Source organism: Tauraco erythrolophus, chromosome 2 (assembly GCF_009769465.1).
Source record: "Tauraco erythrolophus isolate bTauEry1 chromosome 2, bTauEry1.pri, whole genome shotgun sequence".
NCBI lineage: Eukaryota > Metazoa > Chordata > Aves > Musophagiformes > Musophagidae > Tauraco > Tauraco erythrolophus.
Genome location: NC_141466.1, coordinates 119,295,484 through 119,315,596, shown reverse-complemented (window position 1 = coordinate 119,315,596; position 20,113 = coordinate 119,295,484). Strand labels below are relative to the sequence as shown.

General features: G+C 43.4%; 1 protein-coding gene across 2 annotated transcripts in view; it reads right to left on the bottom strand.

Moving 5' to 3' along the window:
• TTBK1 (tau tubulin kinase 1) overlaps positions 1-20,113 on the bottom strand; it is a 111,342-nt gene that overhangs the window by 25,000 nt on the left and 66,229 nt on the right. For both annotated transcript variants that reach the window (XM_086631791.1, XM_086631790.1), the window contains exons 10-13: positions 14,598-14,752; positions 13,299-13,518; positions 7,679-7,854; positions 4,463-5,021 (exon numbers count right to left, since the gene is read on the bottom strand). In XM_086631791.1, the coding sequence (XP_086487917.1) occupies positions 4,463-5,021; positions 7,679-7,854; positions 13,299-13,518; positions 14,598-14,752 (1,110 nt within the window). The remainder of the gene's footprint in view (positions 1-4,462; positions 5,022-7,678; positions 7,855-13,298; positions 13,519-14,597; positions 14,753-20,113) is intronic.

The window sequence follows — 20,113 nt, the reverse complement described above, 5'->3', positions numbered from 1 at the left end:
TGTCAAGTGTCAGTGAATTTAATTAGCATATTTAAGAACTTCACAGATTTTTAAATTATATTGCTAGGTAAGGATATAAATTATTTCCAACAATAACAGAAATCCTATGTCAGGATTAACATGTAAACTGGAATGCAGGTTCAATCTTTTTTTTTTTCCCACTCATTTTAATCTATTTCTATAGCTTTATCTGCACATTAAAAATAAGCAGAGACTTATTAGTACATTCCTGAAACGCATACATTAAAATAACCCTAAGAGCTCTGTTAAACAGCTTGCTGGGTGATCAGTGCTGCACTGAGCGGTTGCACAGACAGCAACGCCTGAATGGGACACAGTTTCATGACAGATCTGTTCTCCCTCTACACCAGGGCTTCTCATGAGGTCTGTGCTCCCCTGCAGCTGTCTTCTTGTCTGCTGAAACTGGGAGATATCTAATACGTGAGAATATTTGGGTCAGAAATCCCCCCAGGCTACTCAGAACCTCCCCTGTACTTGACTTCCCACAGCAGCATCTGTTCATACAGTGCTCCTCTTACACCCACACAGTTCCACGAGGACACCGCCATCCCTCACACTTGCACTACAGCATCTTTCTTCCAACAGATTCATATATTTGAACAAACATCTGAGCTCTAAATGAGGATAACTCTGGGAACTATGGGCTGGAAGCCATTTCCAAATGCATGAAGGAGAAGGCGACTCAGAGCAGTCAGCATGGTCTATGAAGGGGAAATCATGCCCAAGGAACCTGACTGATAGCTTTCTGTGATGAGATGACTGGGTGGGAGGTTGTTTATCTCGACTTTAGTAAGGTTTTTGACACTGTCTCCCATAACATCCTCAAGACAAAATGCTGAAATATGAGCTAGATAAGTAGACATGAGTTGGACTGAAACGGGCTTGAGCTGCTGGGCTCAAAGCACTGTGTTTAGGAAAGCAAAGCCCAGCTGGAGGCCAGTCACTAGTGGTGTAGCCAGGGGTTGATACTGGGGCCACTACTGTTTAACATCGTCATTAATAACCTGGATGATGGGACATAGTGTACCCTCAGCAGGCTCACAGATGACACAAAACTAGGAGGAGTGGCTGACACACCAGAGGGTTGTGCTGATATTCAGAGGTGCCTGGATAGGCTGGTGAAATGGGTAAAAAGAAATTTCATTAAGTTCAACAAAGGGAAGGGCAAAGTTCTGCTCCTGGGGAGGAACAGAACATGCTGGGGGCCAGCTGTCTGGAAAGTAGTTTGACAGAGAAGTACCTGGAGGTCCTGGTGGACACTAAGCTGAACACAAGCCAGCAAGGTGCCTTTGTGGCAAAAGGGCCAACAGCCTCCTCGGCTGCATTAGGAGGAGTGCTGCCAGCAGGTGGAGGGAGGTGGTCCTTCTCCTCTACTCAGCACTGGTGAGGCCACACCTGGAGTGCTGTGCCCAGTTCTGGGCTGCCCAGTACAGGAGAGACATGGTCGTACTAGAGATACTCCAGCGAAGGGTCACAAAGATAATGAAGGGACTGGAGCACCTCTCATTTGAGGAAAGGCTGAGAGAGCTGGGACTGTTTAGTCTGGAGAAGAGAAGGCTCAGGGGGGTTCTTACCAACATTTATAAATACTTGATGGGAAAAAGATGGATCCAGACTCCTCTTAGTGGTGACCAATGAAAGGACAAGAAGAAATGGGCAGTAATTGAAGTACAGGATATTTCATTTAAACATAAGAAAAAGGTTTTTTTACCATAAGGGTGATTGAACACTGGAACAGGTTGCCCAGAGAGGTTGTGGAGTCTCCACCCCCAGAGATATCCTGATTGAAAACCGTGCAGAGCAACCTGCTCTAGTTGATCCATCTTGGAGCAGCGGGTGGGACTAGATGATGTCAAGAGGTTCCTTCCAACCTCAATCACGCTGTGATTCTACGATAATCCAGAGGTCACTGTTTTTTTGTCAGTAACAAGTAATGGCTTATATATTGAAGCCAGAGAATGGAGGAACAGAAGAAAGCATTAGAGCAGGGATTACCCAATTGCTCTCAGTTAGTACTCTGCTGACACCGATGGATGATCACCAGGTTTTGGGAGACCAGAACAAGGTCCCAAATTGGTTCAACAAGGCCTATGACCTTAGTCATGGTAGTTCTGCATTTAGTGACGTTTTTACCTATCTTAAAGGCTCAGTTCATATTCAAATATAAGGAAGATTTACTCACACATACCCATCTTCCCCTGTATCTAATCATAGTTTCAGCCAAACCCAGAGGAAGCTCAAGCCTGAGGTACAGGAAATATCTGTCACTGCTAGTGAGGCCTTCAGTATTTTCATTAGTTAAGTCCTTGGTCAACTTCTTATCAGTGTCCCAACTAATTGTCCCTCCATCTCTGCTGCATCTAAGGAGAACAGGCTTCTGCTTTCCTTTTGGCACCAAGTCATTTTTCCTTTGAGAGCAGTTAATTTTGTGACAGCAAATGGAAAAATATGAATGTCACTGCACAGCTGTGTATATAGAGGCAACTGAAGGATCCAGACATCAAAGGAAGCACAACCAAATCCCGGCCAGCCAAAGAAGTCCAGTGTTGGTCTGTATGTTCAAAGCTGGGCCCAGGAGTAACTAGAGGGTATTTCAGAACACGGGAACAAAAAAATGCGCAGTTTGCTGGAGAATCAAGGCAGTCTAATATATTAGCAGTGATCACCCACAATCCCATTAATTTAATGTTTTTGCTTGCTTTTTAAGCATCACTGTGCAGCAATAAGTAGCCTTCACATTGCATCACACCCCACTCCCCCAGTCATTTCACATAGCAGTATTACACACTGTGACCAAGGCAGCACCTCCAGCCTTCATTAGCTATGCTGAATATGTCACTGAAGTGTACCTGCTGGTTCTAACAGCTGGTTCTTACCAGCTGGCTCTTGCCATGTTCATCGCATCTTGCAGATCTTGCACATCTTGCACTGACCAGCCTAATAAGTGTATAGACAGCAAATCCAGACACAGACCCTTCCAACTCTGCCGATCTTGCCTATGCAATCTCTAGATATCTGGGGCATTCAACGTACTGCCTCTATACAGCAAACCCTTCCACCTAGGAACCTTGCAACTGGATGCAGTCTCCATGAGAAGCATGCACTGCTACTATTCCATGCTCAGCCAGACAGTCCACTATTCCACACTCAGCCAGACAGTCCCACAGCGCCTGCTATCAGTATTTCTATCCTTCCCGTAAATGCTGCAGCCTCATACTTACTCATTCCTTAGTAAGGAACACCTTGCTTCACAGGCAAGGATTTGATTGGATTCTTTTTATATGGTTTCTTGTATCATTCATGTTCTGCTGCCAAAACTAACAGTCCTTTTTTGTTGTACCTCTCTGGGATCTAGAGAAGAAAAGAATCCAGGCAAGGCCTGAATGGAAGGATGTTCTTTTAATGTGCTCCAGTCCAGTGAACGCTCCCTTAGAGAACAAGCTCAAGAGGGAATGAGAGATGGAGTAATCATCTTTCAGAGGAGAACAAGCAGACTGCACGAACACCTGCTGTAGGAGGGATCACTGTGTACACGACCTGAGACTCGCCTGCTCTTTGCTGCACTTAGGATCCCATGTACATGAGAGGTCTTCATTAACATACAAATATAAAAAGCCCTCAGGGGAACAATTCTATTGTCTCTTCCACTGAACACTCTGGGACAACCTTCTTCAGAATGTCTGAGAAATGAAGATTAGATATGACAGAGGAACTCTGAGCCTAACAGTTTATCATGTTTTTCAAGGTAATCTAATAAATTACTTCCCACTAAAAAGTGAACTTCTTTATATCTTCAGAAGATCTCAGGAAAAAGCAAAACCAAAAGAAAAAGGCCTTTACAACTATCTGGAAAAAACACAGTAGGTAAAGAACATTTCTGCGAGTAAATACCTGGCAAAAATGCCAGTCACTGAAGTAAGGTTGATGGAATGTGTGTGCTGGTTACTCTGAGCTTTTTATTAGGTATTTAGACAAAAGTTTAATTTCAGGGAGTTATTTTATGATTTGCATTGCTGCAGGCCTGCCTAGTGCTGATGTGTGATTAGATTACATTAGAGGGCATCCTCTTGCTTAGCTGCTGCTAAGAGACTACGTGGAGAAGATTTGCTAGCGACACCTCCATACAACTAAGCAGTTATTAACAAAACACTGTAGGAGAGCAATAAGAGAACTGATTAAAGGTAACCACAACCACAACTGTGCTCTCCTCTTGTCCCTGTGCCAAAACAGCTGAAAGATCTTGATAACAGTGTGTCCTTAGTAGGGGACAACATTATTAGCTATGTGGAGCATTTCTAAGGTGTTCACAACATTTGTGAGCACTGTCAGAAAGAGTTTCACAAGAGCATCCATGCTTGGAATCTCAGGCTTCTCCAGCACAACTGAGGTTTCCTAAGATGATGCTATGCTAGGCAACAAGATACAGACTTAGGGATCTTACCTGTCTTTGAGGACCAGTAGGTTCAGATTCTCGTCTCCTTTGTCGGATAGCTGGTGCAGAATGTAGGGGGGAGTGGGCTGGACTTCCTGTCTGCTGTTCATGTTTACTGTCAGATACTGTTTGAGAAGGTCCTTCATGTCTGTGGGAACTGTCCTCCTCAGTCACAGGCTGCATACCCCGACTTCGCCCATCATGTGTCTTCGGCCTGACTGCAGCATCTGCCCCCAAGCGCCTCCTCTCCTCACCCTCTTCAATAGGCCTTAGTTCCTCAGGCTCCTCATCCGTGGTTCCAGACGTGCTTGGCTCAGCACCTGGGTGAAAGTCCTTCAGCTCTGTCTCCTTATCAATGATAACCCACTCCTTGCTATCGAAGTCCTCCTCCTCTGCCAGTGGCACTGAGCGGAAAGCATTGCTGAGGGCTTCGTGTTCCACTGAACCAGACACATCCATCCTACCACTTGCCTGCCGGTCAGCCTGACCAGTATCAATGGACAGCATCTGGGCTGGCTGGGATGAGCATACAAGCCGTGATGGAGAGCCAGGTAAATCCATTCGAGATCTAAAGGCAAAACACGAAGCCATTAAACATACATCAGGTTTGTGGTTAAAGTCAGGGATTGTGAGAGTTCAGAGAAAATGCATATAGACCTTCTCACTCATTTCTTGGTATGCTTCAGAAAGACAGGCTTAAGCAAAAATATTTCTTTAGAACCTACAACGGCATAAACTGCTTCAGTACAACAGCCAGTTCAGCATCTCTCTTCCTTGCAGATGACGGGACGACAACCAGTCTCCCCCAACAACACCCTTTGATGAGTTCTACTGGTTTGTGAAAAAAAACCAAACACAAAACACCTCTAAATCCTAAATCTACTGTCTGACTTAACAATGTCTGCTGGACTCCTACAACCTCTTCAGCAGCACTGTGGTATCTCTAAAAAGGTGGCCACTGAGGCCTCTAAGGCGGCCACACGAGTTCTTTGAAGATAGTAGGAATCTTTGATCCCATTGTGCATAGATGACTCCAAAATACTTTGGAGGAGCAGGAAGAAAATATGGCAAGTGTCCTTTTACAAAGGGTAGTACCATGTTCCATTGCTCACAGTCTAAATAGCAGCAGCTTCTGCAGCCATGCAGAAATACCTTTGAAAGAGGCCCTGGCATCTCCGTGTGCCCCAATGCCCTGGCAGCATCTCAGCTGGAAAAGCAAATGGCACTTCTGTCTTTCTGCTCCACAGTGTTATGATCGATGCTTCTCATTTGGCCTGCACCTGCTGCTTGGTTTACTTCTCTGTCTATCACTGAGGTTAGCAGCTTGCTGCACAAAGCCAGAGTGTCTGCTGCCCAGAAAAAGACAGCTGCATGGTGTTTTACAAAAGGATTTCAACAGGGACCATACAGGAGCCTTGTAGACTCTTCTAGGAAAAGCCTTCAGAAACTATGAGGGGAAAGAGTGAAGTGGCTGACCATTGGCTGAGGGCTGCTAAGCAAAACTGTGTATCTTTAACACAGTGGAAGGTCAGAGCTGAGACAGAAAGCATTATAAGCAAAAATGACAAATTTTTGATGAAGAAAGGGGAATCAGAGAAGGAGGTGAACCAAAGGTTGATGTAGAGAAAGTTCTGAGCAAAACCAAAGATCTCAGCAAAAGCCGTCTGATGGACCTGAAAGAAGCAAGGCTGCATTTGTTAAGTCTTAAAAATATATTCTTGTGAATAGGGAACACTGAGTATGCAAAGTAAGAGTGAAAAATGGCCTATGCTGTGTGTGAAGAACAACTGGATTTTAGCACTATTGCTAAAAAAATAAAAGAAACTGTCTTCATCCATACCCCAGCAGAGGAGAGACTCCTCAAGCGGAAGAATTTACTCCAGAAAGCTAGAAGAATTTTGCAGTGCTGGGAGTCAGGTCTGTGTTGTGAAAGACAAAAATAGAATAAAGAGAAGACTGTGTGGCAGAGTGGGATTTTATTTGCACCACATGTGGTGTAGGCTATTTGGAAGATGAAAAAAGATCTTGATTTTAAAAACAGGAGCTGAGGGAAGAAGGCAGAACAGGATGTGTTTTGAATAATACACATTTTCTATATTAAGTTAGCACGATGCTGAGTAGACAAGGAAGAGTGGAAGAAATAAATGAAGGAGTTAAGATTATTCAGTGAATACACAGGACTAGTGTTGCTGACTGTTACAAATGGCTTTTTTCCCTTTCTATTTTGCAGAGCTTTTCTTCTGAGCAAGAAAAGAAGAAGCAGCAAGACCCAAGATTTGTTACTCAAACCCTAAACTATTAATAGCAACAGAAACAATCATTCCTGAATTACAGAGAAGCATTAGAACTTCTCACAGCCACCCAGGATAAAACAAACTACCTAAAAAACTGGGGGTAGTGCTAGGGGCTCATCCTCTCTCTAGTTCTTTTTGATCCTCCTTCGTTTCCAGCTACTGTCTCCTTATGACTGTTCCTCTTGGCCTATCTCTCCCACACCGCTTCTAGAGGGGTCATTTCACTAGTACATCCTGCAACCATATTCCATGCCCTGACTTTCAAAGGGAAGGGGATGTGAAGGGGGTTACCCAGCACCAAGGGCTTATCTCTTGTAACATGTGTTCTCCAGCACACAATACTTTATTTAAAGTTTCTTTTCATTATTTTCATTGTTCTTGGTTTTTTGTTTATTTCTTTGCTGTGTATCTGAGAGAAGGTATGCCTATTACCCTCAAAATCAGGGTGTAATGTGTACTTTTCACATGCAAACAAGTGCAATGCTATATGCTGAAAAATGCCTGCTATTATTACTATTAATGAAAAATAGTGAAGTAAAGAAACTCACCAGATCAGGATCTGCCAGCTAGCTCCCAGAACACATGCGTCCCTGTATGTATCCTAACAAGATCCATTCTTCCCTCCCACCTCAGGCCAGCCAAAAGCTTTGTGACTGTTTATCTCTGATCTGATGCTTTGCTTTCCCTCTGACAAACGTTCCTCCTTCTATCTGTGGAGTCCTCCCCATCCAGGGACAGGATGAGAATCATTGCCACTAGCTCTCCTTATTAACAGACATGAGTGTCTCATCAGAAAGACCATAAAACCCACGGACACCTCCACCCAGAAATGAATGTCCAGTGCCTGCTAATCTAATGATTAGGTTGGTCTCAACAGTCAATCCTCAAGACACTGCTAAAAGCAGCAGGAGGCTACAGAGGGTGAGCAAACCTTCTTTCATGTAGATCTGCTTTGCCGTCAGCAGTGGAGAGGCGTTCCGACTCAGGGCTGTTCACACGGCGGTATCTTAGGGAGCGCACTTGCGCGGTAGGGGATTCTGGAGGCACTCGGACAGGGGAACTGGGGCAGACACCGTTTCTCTGCTCCTCTTCCACCATGCATTGAGTCTGTAGGGGGCAAACACAGAGAACCTCAAAATCTGACCAAAGACATTGATTTCCTGTTCTTCACTGTTGCTCTGTGCTTTCTTCCAGGACAGGGTCTCAGCTGCATTTTCACAATCTACACAAGCAATGTTGGAAGGAATGCAAGGGCTCATATGCCCCGGCAATTATCTAGCACTAAAACAAGGTATGGGGTTTAATTCAAAAATTCAATTCAAATATTTAAGCATCTTTACAAGGTGGCCTTTGCACTTCAAGTACTCTGAACAGTTGATCCAAAGGAGTTACGATGGGCTAACCTACTGCATACACAAATCCTAACTGCTCATCCAAGATGTCCAAGAGTCTTTTTTGTCAATATTCATCTATGCAGCATCCATGCATTATACTGCAATGTACATACTTTTACTTCTGATGAACTTGATATGACAAAGCCATTTCCTAATTCCCAGGGTGTTTTGTTGTTGTTTTTTTTTGTTTGTGGGTTTTTGTTTTGTTTTGTTTTGTTTTTTTAAAACTTGGTCCTCTAAACAAAGTCCCCCAGGACATATACTCAACCACAACATCTATAAGAGCTTTCCACAGACTCAGGGTCATGTAGGGACCTGATCATGCTCATGGACACTTGTGAGCATTGAGTGTTCATACCCTACCAGTACATATTTTCTGTTTCCATATTGCCTTAGTGAATTTGTGGGGTTTTTTTTTAATTTAGCAGCAGACAAAGGAGCAAAAGTAGGTGACTGCAACACAGCTGCCTTCTGCCTTCCACTGTGCTGCCTCCTGTTGGAAGAGAACACCTGCTTAGGCAAAAGTATTGAGGCAGAATGGTCCAAGGGCTACAGCAGCAGTTTAGGATTTGCACTCAAGCAGGTTGTGCTGCCAGCCATGCAACATCAGCTGCTACCCGCTGCCTCTGTGTGGGGATGTGCATTGAGGTGCCAGTGCAAGTTCCTAGTACAGAGAGTGTTTACCGTTCTCTGCAGCCCACCCTACATTCGCTTGCCCTCTATTAATGCCAGAGACTCTGAATGTAAGCAGGCTTCTCAGCAAAATGCTGCTGATCAATACAGTTGCCTTTGTGCGTGTACTGTTGTGGGAAAATGACTGAAATTGGAGGGGAATGGGAGAATATTGCTCCCCAGAATTCAGCTAATATTAGAGCAGCTCTGACATGAAGCACAGCTGCTGCTCTCAGGAACAAACAAGGCCTCAATATCCTTGAAATGGGGAGTAGAGTGATACGAAGGTATCATGGCTCAGCCCTGTTATCGGGGACAAGAAACAACGAACAAGGCCCACGCAATACCCTTGAAATGGGGAGTAGAGTGGTACGGAGGTATCACGGCTCATCCCTGTTATCAGGGATGAGAGGCACCTGGTAAAGATAACCATAAAAATGCCATTGAGGGAAGTGAATCACAACCGCTGTCTCAGCAGTGATGGCGAAATTGTGTCCTTCAGCTACTAAGTCACACCTCCACCCGCCTCCGAGCTGTGACCACCCCTCAAACGAGCAATTTACACCAATCCTAATTTGTGAACACCCCTCATGAGAGAAATTTACACCAATCCTAATAAAAGTTATGTATGACTAGAGTCACTCGAGCTCCACCTAAAAGATATGAAAAAAGTATAAAATAGCGGCAAACAAAGGGGATGTTAGGGAGAAGCCCCCCCATCGGAACGTCTGGGATCAGTCGACGGGCTGAACCTCTCTTCTCCCCCCCATAGGGACGCCTATTGGGTAAGAACTCTGTGTTATGTGCACTTACTTAATTACTTACTAACATTTTGCTAGCTATTTAGTATTATCACTGATCAGTAATCGTTTTATATTATCACTGCAGTATTTCAATTAAAGTTGTTTTCGTAGTCAGTCACTATCACCGGCTATCCTCGAACCTGTATTCTGTCACAAATAAAATATATATGCATGTTTCCGGAAACTTTTGAATTATTATAAGGAGTTGGCCCATAGTACTACTAGTGACGATCCCTTAATAAGTGGGCGAATCACCCTCCAACCTACTGAGCTGCCAAGAGAAGGCAGGGGGAGTCGGACCCAAGGGTCTCGCCTAACTTGGGAGCTGGTATACTGGCCAAATTACCTCCTGTTCGTCTATTAGTGACGGATCCCACGATAAGTCAGACGAATCACCCTCCGACCTGCTGAGCTGCCAAAAGAAGGCAGGGGGAGTCGGACCCAAGGGTCTCGCCTGACTTGGGAGCTGATAGACTGGTCTTTTGACCTCAAAACGTGACAACTGTGTATGCAACAAGTCAGTCAGTGTCCATAAATTTGCAGATATAAACCATCCAGGCTGGGTTTGGAATGCACAACTAAGGAGTCTTTGCAGCTAGGGAGAGTGGAGGAGAACTTTCAGGCATTACAGGAAAAGTAGAATAGATGATAATGATTCAATCTGTAATCCTTTCAGGCCAGGAAAGGTTAGTGACAAAGGAAGGTCAAACGTGTTTGTGAAAGGAGCAAAGTGCTGATGTAACTCTAGGTGAGCAGGCAACTTGGTAAGATCCAAGAGCAGAGAACTGGGGGAGGGCATGGGAGAGAAGCTTCTGAAGAAACACAGAATGAGAACTTGATGCAGTGAAGGAAGGAGAACCAGAAGGAGGATTTAGAAAGATCAGTGACAATAAACAAGGACATTTCTGTCCTTTGCACAGAAATGGGAGAAGTGGGACAGAAGGAGATCTGAACTATGTGAACAGAGAAATAAGGATGACCTTAAGAGAGGTATTGGGAAGAAAAAAACATAGGGAGAAAATACTCATCACCTAAATACAAAGAGCAAAACAGGAAGACCCAGAGTTATTGTAGTGCTATAAGACTGGAAGATGAAGGATGGTGAAGCTGTGAATAGCAGAAGGGTGCTAGCACCAGCTGCTGTTGCACTTCTGAAAGACACAAGGGATGCCTGCGATTACAAGCAGAGGTGAAGCTGTGCCCTTACATATCTAATCTGTAGCCTCCTTTGTTTTTCCATGTGGTGACTGTGACTTAAATAAAAACTGATTCTCTCTGAGAACAGTCAGACTAAATCTAATAAGCCTAGCAGAGAGAAAGGGCAGGCAAGAGTCAGACTAAAGATAACAACTATCACAGAGAGAAAGGACAGTCTTTAGCTTTGGAGAGCATGAAGCCCTGGGCTCTATTTCACAGACTGCTGTGTAGCTACAGAGTTTGTCAGAACTAAAGTGCTCATTGCCATGCTGACTAACTCCCTGAGCTCCTTTGCCAGTAAACCAACAAGAAATAGCATATCCCTTGGCAAGAGAGTCACCTGGTCATGCTGTGGATCTTGTAGAAACCTCTCCTGCCTCTGTTATGACAGGGCTTATGAATAACAGTGCTGGGTACCTAAGACATGACATACAACCACCACGCAGAAAGGACACTTAGGACTCCCTTGTGCACTCCCGTTCAGTCTGACTGAAAAGCATCAAGGCACCTGGTGGTTCGACGGAACAGAAAAACACACAGGAGTTATCACGATTTTTCTGTAACACTCTTTTTTTTTTTTTTGTATGTTGTGGAAACAGAACTGTCCCACTCTACTAGGATTTTCTTATTTCATGTGCCTTCAAGTGAAAACTACCGGGAATGCACACAGTTTACCAGTGAGAGAGGAAGAAGTGATTTGAACTTTGTTTAGAATTCTCAATATTGGGGAATGCCACTGGTAATGTTCCATACAGACAACATGTTGATCCAAATTATTTGCATTGGAGAATTTTAAGCAAGTTAGATAATATTATTTCTTGTCCATGAATAGTATTTTCTAATAAGACTAAGGATAGTGGAGATATCTACAGGGCTGAAAGAGGGACTAGCTTTGTGCCAGTAGAGACTGAAGTGAATTCTGGTCAGACTCAAAAGACTGGTAAATTTAACATGCTAGTCCACAAATGTCCATTAAAGACAGGTTTATGAAGTGAATCTGATATGCCCTGATAATATTTTAAGTCTGTTTGATGAAGGTTTCTCTGCTAACAGATTCCGTATATATCTGATGTCATGCCATGTGACATTCTGATTTTTACATAAGAACTGAGAAGAACACAACAAATACTAATTTACTTACAATATGTAACTTTATCAAATAAACTAACTGGTAGATTCTCATACTTAACATTTACTATGGAATCATTGTTCCATGGGGATGCCTCCAAGAAATTAGGTAAAATTTACAAGAAAGGACTGAGAAACAGCTTAGGGATTATGAGGAGAACCAACGGACGTATGTACTTTATGCAAGCTAAAAAGTCTAATATGATCTTAGAATGCAGAAATATGAGACTACTAAGTGATGTTTTTTCTCACACTTCACAGAGGTGAAACTATCATTACATGCTCTTTATAGATTGTGCTATGTTTAGAAAGGAAAGTTTAAAACTTGGAAGAGAAAAATTAGTCATGATTCAAGATGTAGAAAAATATGGCTTATGAAGACATCTCAGATGAAATTTATCTACTGAAAAGGTTAGGACACAATAAAATTTTAGTTTATAATTTCCAAACCTGGGACATTTCTGATCAGCTGTGCCCAGAGAAGTTGTGGCTGCCCCATCCCTGGAAGTGTTCAAGGCCAGGCTGGATGAGGGTTCGAGCAACCTGGTGTAGTAGAGGGTGTTCCTGCCCATGGCAGGGGGTTGGAACTAGATGATCTTTGAGGTCCCTTCCAACCCAAACCATTCTATGATTCTATGACTAAAATTCCATTGCTTAAAGTATCAAGATCCTAGATAACTAAACCGGTCAAGGGGCTGGAAAATAAAACTTATGAGGAGCGGCTGAGGGAGTTGGGGCTGTTTAGCCTGGAGAAGAGGAGGCTGAGGGGAGACCTGATTACAGCCTACAAATACTTGAGAAAAGATGGTGGGGAGGTAGGGGAAGGGCTCTTTACATTAGTGTTGGGTGATAGAACAAGAGGAAATGGGTATAAGCTTAGTCAGGGGAGATTCAGGTTGGATGTTAGGAAGTATTTCTTCTCTGAAAGGGTTGTCAGCCACTGGAATAGGCTGCCCAGGGAGGTGGTTGAGTCCCCATCCCTGGATGTGTTTAAGAATAGGGTGGATGATCTACTTAGCGATATGGTTTAACGCGGATTAGGGACAGTTGGACTCGATGATCTCTAAGGTCTTTTCCAACCTAGAAATCTATGAATCTATGAATCTATGAATAACGATATAACGATTGTACAGAAGATTCACTCTAGCATTATTTGCCCCCAAAGTGTCATTTGCATAACGATCCAAATTAATCCCAATGGCTTTTACTCTGTGAAAAAATTGTTCGTAATTTCCTATTTCCACAGGGAAATTCCACAGTGCTTTACGGGCTGCACTATGTAGGATGCATCCACTGCAGTCTGTGAATCCATTGCCCTAAATCCAGCAGCCATTGGAGATAAATAAATGTTCTTTACTTTGCTGATGCTGATCCTGAGTTTGTTGCGATTCACATCTGTTTCTTCCCAAACTTCAGCCTCATTGAAAGCAGTGTTTGGAGCCTGACCAAGACCTTCTGCTGGCCGGCCTGACAGGATGGGAGGAGCATTCTCTTGATCACTCAGATGTTCACCCTGTAGGACATCCTCAGTATTCTCACGAAGCAAGTCCCCAGGTACTGGAGTGACGTTAACCACCCTATGGAAAAGACAAGAAGAAAGATAAAATTATTAGTACTTAAAGAAGGAGGCCTATCACACTGCCCCACAGAAAGTCCTTAGCAGCTTTTAGGGTATTACCAGGTTTAAAAAACAGGCCGTCTAGCATTATCCCAGATATGACAATCTGAAACAAGAGAATTCCATCTAACGTATAGTCACGTTACAGTGGCATAAAGACAGTGTATAAAAGACAGTGGGATGGATCAGTGAAAGCATCTTGAGACCCTTGATATGCAGGCTGCATATTATAAGTGGGATATATATATATCCCACTTATAAAAGACAGTGGGATGGATCAGTGAAAACATCTTGAGACCCTTGATATGCAGGCTGCAAACTTCAGAAATGCCCATTACACAGTATTTAGCTTAGAAGAAACTTCCCCTCTTTGCATGAGCAAATGAGGGTTAATAAGCCTTATAGCTTTTAACTTCCATAATAACAAGCTTTTATCTTCTATAATATTACTAAGGATTATTGTTATCCCTTAATGTCTGCCCCCTCAAAAGCACTAAGACAGACCAGTGAGCTAAGCCTTATCAGTTTTGTTTGGACTCATTTCCATCTGTGAGCACCAATCTCTGTGTACCTTTGCACTAGCACATGAAACACCCTGTAAAGGTCGGGGAGCCGTGTTTGAGACGTGATCGGTGCATGCACTCTTTTGTGTTCTGCTCACTGTCAAACATAAATCCACCTCACAGCAAGGCAGCAACTGCCTCACAGCAGGTGGTCTCACAAAAGGTCCTGCTGTGTGTGCCGTGTAATATGCAAAACTTACAAGCATATGGGCTCCATCAGTCCTGGCCAAAGGTCTCCAGACATCCCTTAATGTGACTCCAACCCACATGCTCATCCCCAGTAGAAAATGTGTTTTCAGGACAGTAAGGATCTGAAACTGTGTTCCACCATTGTAGACATATGTTTATATATAAGGTCAAATCAAGTGGTGGCTGCCAGGTAGCTCCAACTTCCCAGGATCGTAATGAAATCTTTAAAAAATTAAATTGTTATTGAGGATGTCCATAGTCGGACTGGTGCAAATGCAATACTCACCCAAACATGGCTGCTGTTTGCCTGGTGTTTTGCTGTGGTGGAGTAGAGGTGCTAGTGGACAACAAAATATCTGTACCAGCCTTCTCCCAGTCAAAGGCTTCATTTTCAGTGATGCCTCTTTCTTTCATACTATTCTCGAAAACGGACATGATTAGCTGGAATTAAAGTTACAAAACCAATTTATGTCAAGTAGCTGAGGGTGGCTCTTACAAAAAGTCTCAAGTATGAGCATGAGGATCAAGTGCAGCTTATCATCTCCATCAAGTGCAGCTTATAATCTTTGCCTACGAAAGGTACCAAGAAAAGAAAGCCAGTGTCATGAAATCATATCAGTTGTTTCTCAGGCTGGTTTTGGCTCGGTAACTGAAATTTCTTTAAATCTACAAAAGAAGTGCATGTAACATTTTGACACTGATTTGCTGAAACCTTGCAGTTGGCTTGTTATTCTAACTCTAAAGCCTTAACTTCAGCTCAGTTTTCCTGTAGATTAGAAATATGCATGATAGTACATCTGATATGTACAGTTCAAGGGCTGCCAGAAAACATAAACACAACAGGAAACCACAGACAGTCCTAGGATGCAGACTCATTGTAGTGTCAGGCTCAAATACAGCTTGGTCAGGAGTCCTATAATACGGCTGCAGAAGACAATAAAACTATAAAGGGGATGATATAATTTTCTTTAGAAGATGGCAGGTACAAGTGCTCATGCTGACATGGTTTATGCTTGCTTTCTAAGAACAGATAGTCTTTAGGAGAGCATGAAACTACTGGCAACAGTGCCCTGTGTATCAGTGCATTACCCAAGGAAATCAGATGTTGTGCTGTCAAAGAGAAACTGGATGCTATAGGCCAAGGCAGCCGTATGTGAGGTCCTGCATTTCTAATAAAACTATTCAGCTGAATAATGCAGAACTGAGAGGATTCAGCCTAAAGTCTATATGGAGAGAGAATATGGTGACAAATACATTTGGCTTATGGCTTAGAATTAGCACGAAGTTATGAATAAAAATTACTGTGAACAAAGCCCCTATTTGTTTGCATTTATATTCCAGTTCCCTTTATCAGCATGATCAGAAGGCCAGGAGAGCCTGCCATTTCCTACTACCTTCCACCAAAATGCAGTAAAATGCCTATTTGCAGCTTTCAGTTGAGTCATCTTTTTCCTCCTTTTTGTGACCTAGAAACCTGGAATTAGGTTCTCCTCTCCTGCAGTGGCACTACATTTGATTAAAAGACTTCCCAGAGTTGACTGTCAGTCAGACCAAGGAACAGGTAACACCTCTCCAGAGACTGGACGTGACATAGCAATGGTAGTAGCTTCCTTGATTTGAAAGGGATTTTACTGATGTGACAGTTTAATTCGATAGAATTGTGTTTCTGTGTGTTAGCCTCATGTCACGATGCCCCCTTTCGCCTCTGATGGAAATGGGAGTTGTGCTGCTGCTGTTGGCAGTGAATTTCTTGCTCAGAACTGAATATGAGTAACTAAAGGGTCACAGTCTTGCTTTTAGTAAATGTGCTTCTGGTATTTAGTAACCTTGGATGTTTTCTCATGAATTTGCCCAATTACTTATTGAATACATAAGCTTTTGGACTACACCTATCTTACGACAAAGAATGCACCAATTATGTGAACTATCTTCTTTGCTCATTCAAACTGCCACCTGCTAATTTCTTTTGGCAGTTCTTCATTTTCGTATTAGAAGAAGCAGAAAACAATCATTCTCCATTCACTTCCTGTCATTCTGCCTTGATTTGAAAGATGTCATGTACATGTCAATCCTCTCTTCCCCGCCCTGCCCCCCCCTCCCCCCGAGTGTACTGTCCTAATCTATTTAGTCTTTCTGTATCTGGAAGTGAATCTATCTCTAGCCTCCTTGTTACACTTCCCTGCAACTTTTCTGATTTCAAGATACCCTTTTTGAGATGCAGTATTGGACTGCACACAGATTAACATAGTAGTATAAGGACATTTTCTGTTTACCCTCTAATACTACTCTGCTTACTCTTAGGATTATATTTGCTTTCTGATTGCTGCTTTGGCAAGGATTACTGTCAAATGTCTTTTAGAAGTTAATATCTCCACATCCTCAAAGACTCATTCTAAGGACTCCAAGCGTTTGTAGACAGATGCCCTTATAAAAGCCATACTGACTTCTGCTCATTAGATCCTCTTCACCAATCTGTCCACTAATCCCAGTCTTTATCACAGTTTGTGATGTACATGTCAGTGTCAGGGACTGGTATCTTCTGAAGCCATTTAAAAACTAGTACTGCTTCTGCCACCTTCCATTCCTTTGATACTGAAGCAGTAAGAAACCAAACACTAAAATTAGGTGTTCAGCTGTCTTATTCCTTAGCATTCCTTCATGCTGCCAAGGAACCACTCAGTCAAAACAACTTTTGTTACTTTCTGCTCTAACTTCCTCCGTAATGCTTGCATTTGACTTTGCAGGCCATTCAGGATTTTCCAGACCTCTACTGTATTCTCCATAGGGTCTTTTTTTGCAGGCTGGAAGATACTAGTGTCCTCACCTGCCATTATTCTCGAGCTATTCCATGGTCTTATTGGGCCTCCTCAGCTTTCTCCAAACCTTTTGTACTTCTGATGAAAGATCAAAGCTTTACAAGGAGGAGACCGGAGTGGGAAACTGCACAGAAAATGCATAACAACCACTGCTCCCAGAAGTCACGTAAAGAATTACTGGGTCTTGTCTAGGGATCCTCTGCTGCAGACACACTATTATTAGGGACCAGAAGAGTTTCTACAGTCACAGTGACCGTCGCATACTGAGTTTCCTTCTGCTAGGCCCAAGAACAACTAACTTGGCAGAGCCAGGAGGAAGATGACAAGAGATCCCTCAGTTACACAGGATGTCAGATAAGGAGCACAGCAAGAGCCTTGGCAGGAGGTGCGACAGATGCAGAAGCTGGAACTCAAAAGGTCTTTAAATTGCAAGTGAACTTCGGCGATCACCTAGTCTACTCCCTACTCAAAGCAGGGCTTACCTTCAAGTCAGATCCAATTTCAAGGTCAGATCAGATTGCTCAATGCCTGGCCCAGTTATATTCTGACTGTCTCCAAGGATGAAGATCCCATTACTGTTTGACACTCTCCTGGTGATAACTCTCCTGTAGAGCTAATCGCAATTTCCTTTATGGCGGATTGCATCAACTGCATTTCATCCTTTCACTGTGCACCTCAGAAGAGTCTAGCTGTCTTCCCTATAGGTAGCAGAAGGCAAAACCAGGATCCCCTTTGATTCTTCCCTTCTTAGGTCAAAGAGACCCACTTCTCTCAGCCTCTTCCCTTATGGCATGTGCTCTAGCTCTCAGTCATCTTGGTGGCCTTCCACTGGGCTCCAGTTCGTATGTCTTTCTTGTACTAGACACAGCCTTCCAGATGTGATTTAACAAGTCCTTAACAGAAGGGAATAATTATTTCCTTTACACTGCTGGCTATGCTCTTCCTAATACAGCTCAACATGCAGTCAGGTTGCTTTGTCACATGGACACACTACTCTCCCATGGTCACCACTAAGACATATAGGTCTGCAGAAGCAAAGCTCCTCCCCAACCAGTTCGTTGATTCTCAGCCTGTACTGTTCCACATGTTTATTCCATTCCAAGAGCAGGACTTTGTACTGGCCTTTGCTGAACCTCATGAGGTTCCTGTAAGCCCATCAAGGTCTGTCTCAGTAATAGTACTACCCCCTTCAGCACATTGGCTGCTTCTCCCAAACTGGTATCTTCTGTGAACTGACTGAGAGTGTGCTCTGTGCCCCCATCCCATCATCCAGGACTTTAATGAAGACACTGAACACTGTTAGCTCCAGTACTGTTACCTGAGAGATACCACTAGTGGCTAGCCACCAACTGAACTTTGCATTGCTGATCACAACCCTCTGACACCCAGCAAAGCAGACAATTTGCCATCAGCCTTGTGGTCCACTTATACAAACCATCTCTTTCCAATTCGGCTATGAAGACATTATGAGAGACTGTGTAAAGTCAAGGTAGGTAACATGCACCGCTATCTCTGCATTCCTAGAAGAAGTCACCTCCTCACAGAAGGCTGGTCAGGAATGCTCTGTCCTGGATAAATCCATGCTGGCTCTTCCCAGTCTCCTTCTAATCTTTCATGTACCTGGACATGCTTTCCAAAAGTAGTTATTTCATAATGAGCTCAGCATCCCTCTTCAGCAAAAATATAATGCCCACCATAGCTATGCCTGTATACACCACGCCCTTAAGAATTTTTCAGTTTATATACCATGGACCTAAGAGTAGATAGCGGCCGACTTGCCATATTTTCCTGGCACTAACAGACCTAGCCTTTTGGTGTCTGGACAGGACACAAAAACAAGGAAAGTCGTTATGAAGCATGTGCATACATGAGCAACACTATTGTGTTGTTTTTTGTTTTTTTTTTCAAAAACTTTAAGAGTGACCATTTGATGGAGTCTGAGGCTAGATGAAGAGACTTCAGGGAAGGCTGAGTTCAGGTGATGAGGGAATGTAGGAAAAGCTAGTAGATGACGAAGTAACATCTTCTCATAAGATTTCCTTGATGCAGGAAGATATTCCAATTACTCTCTACTGGTTGAGAATAAGGCATATGTCTGTCATCCATGCACCAGGTAAAAAAAGTTATGTACACCTCACTGTAACCTAAAAATTAGGCTCAAATCATGAAGCTACCAGACAGGACTAACCTCCAGTACACCCAACTGGTCTACAACACATGCAGACAGGGAACTATGAAAGCAACCCATTATGATGGTGCCTGTCGTTGGCCTTTCTTCAAAAAGAGCTTCCAAATCATAGGGAGGTTGTGGTGGAAGACCAACAGTTTGGATAAGCCCCACTGGGAATTCCTCATATACAAAGGAAATGTTGGCCATTCTGGAACCCTGAAAGGTAACAGAAAAGGCACAAGGCAGTGTATTTCATTCAGACTAGCTGCACTGTACAGCAATCACTCCACCTCTCCAGGCCCCAGAAAGAGGGGCAATGGCTACAGATACAGATCAGATCCTCTTCCCCACCTACAGGGTAAGCAGAGATCAACAGTACCCCACTGAGAAGAAATACAGAATCTTCCCTTGGAAGGTTATCAGAATCACAGATGAATGTTAATGAAACAGAGGCAGAGCATGGACTGCATCAGCTTTGCCCCTTTAGGGCTGTTCAGACTCCTGAGCTTCTTATTTGGCCAGATTTAACCACAAAAAGGGATAAGCAGTAAAGAAAATACATCAGATAAACCAAACTGTGGCACAGCTATGGGAACTAGGGAACCCTCGTGGTACTTTCCGCCTGCTAGCACTGGACGAGGACTCATGACTCAGTAGATGCAGCATGGTGAGGGAACGGCTTGTCAGGCCATGTGCCAGGTCTAGACCATGTCACATCAGAGCATGTCAACTTCCACAAGACAATGTGCAATTCCAACTCTTCGAGTATCAAAACCACTGGTGGGATAAAGCAGAGGCCCAACATGATTCTCTGTT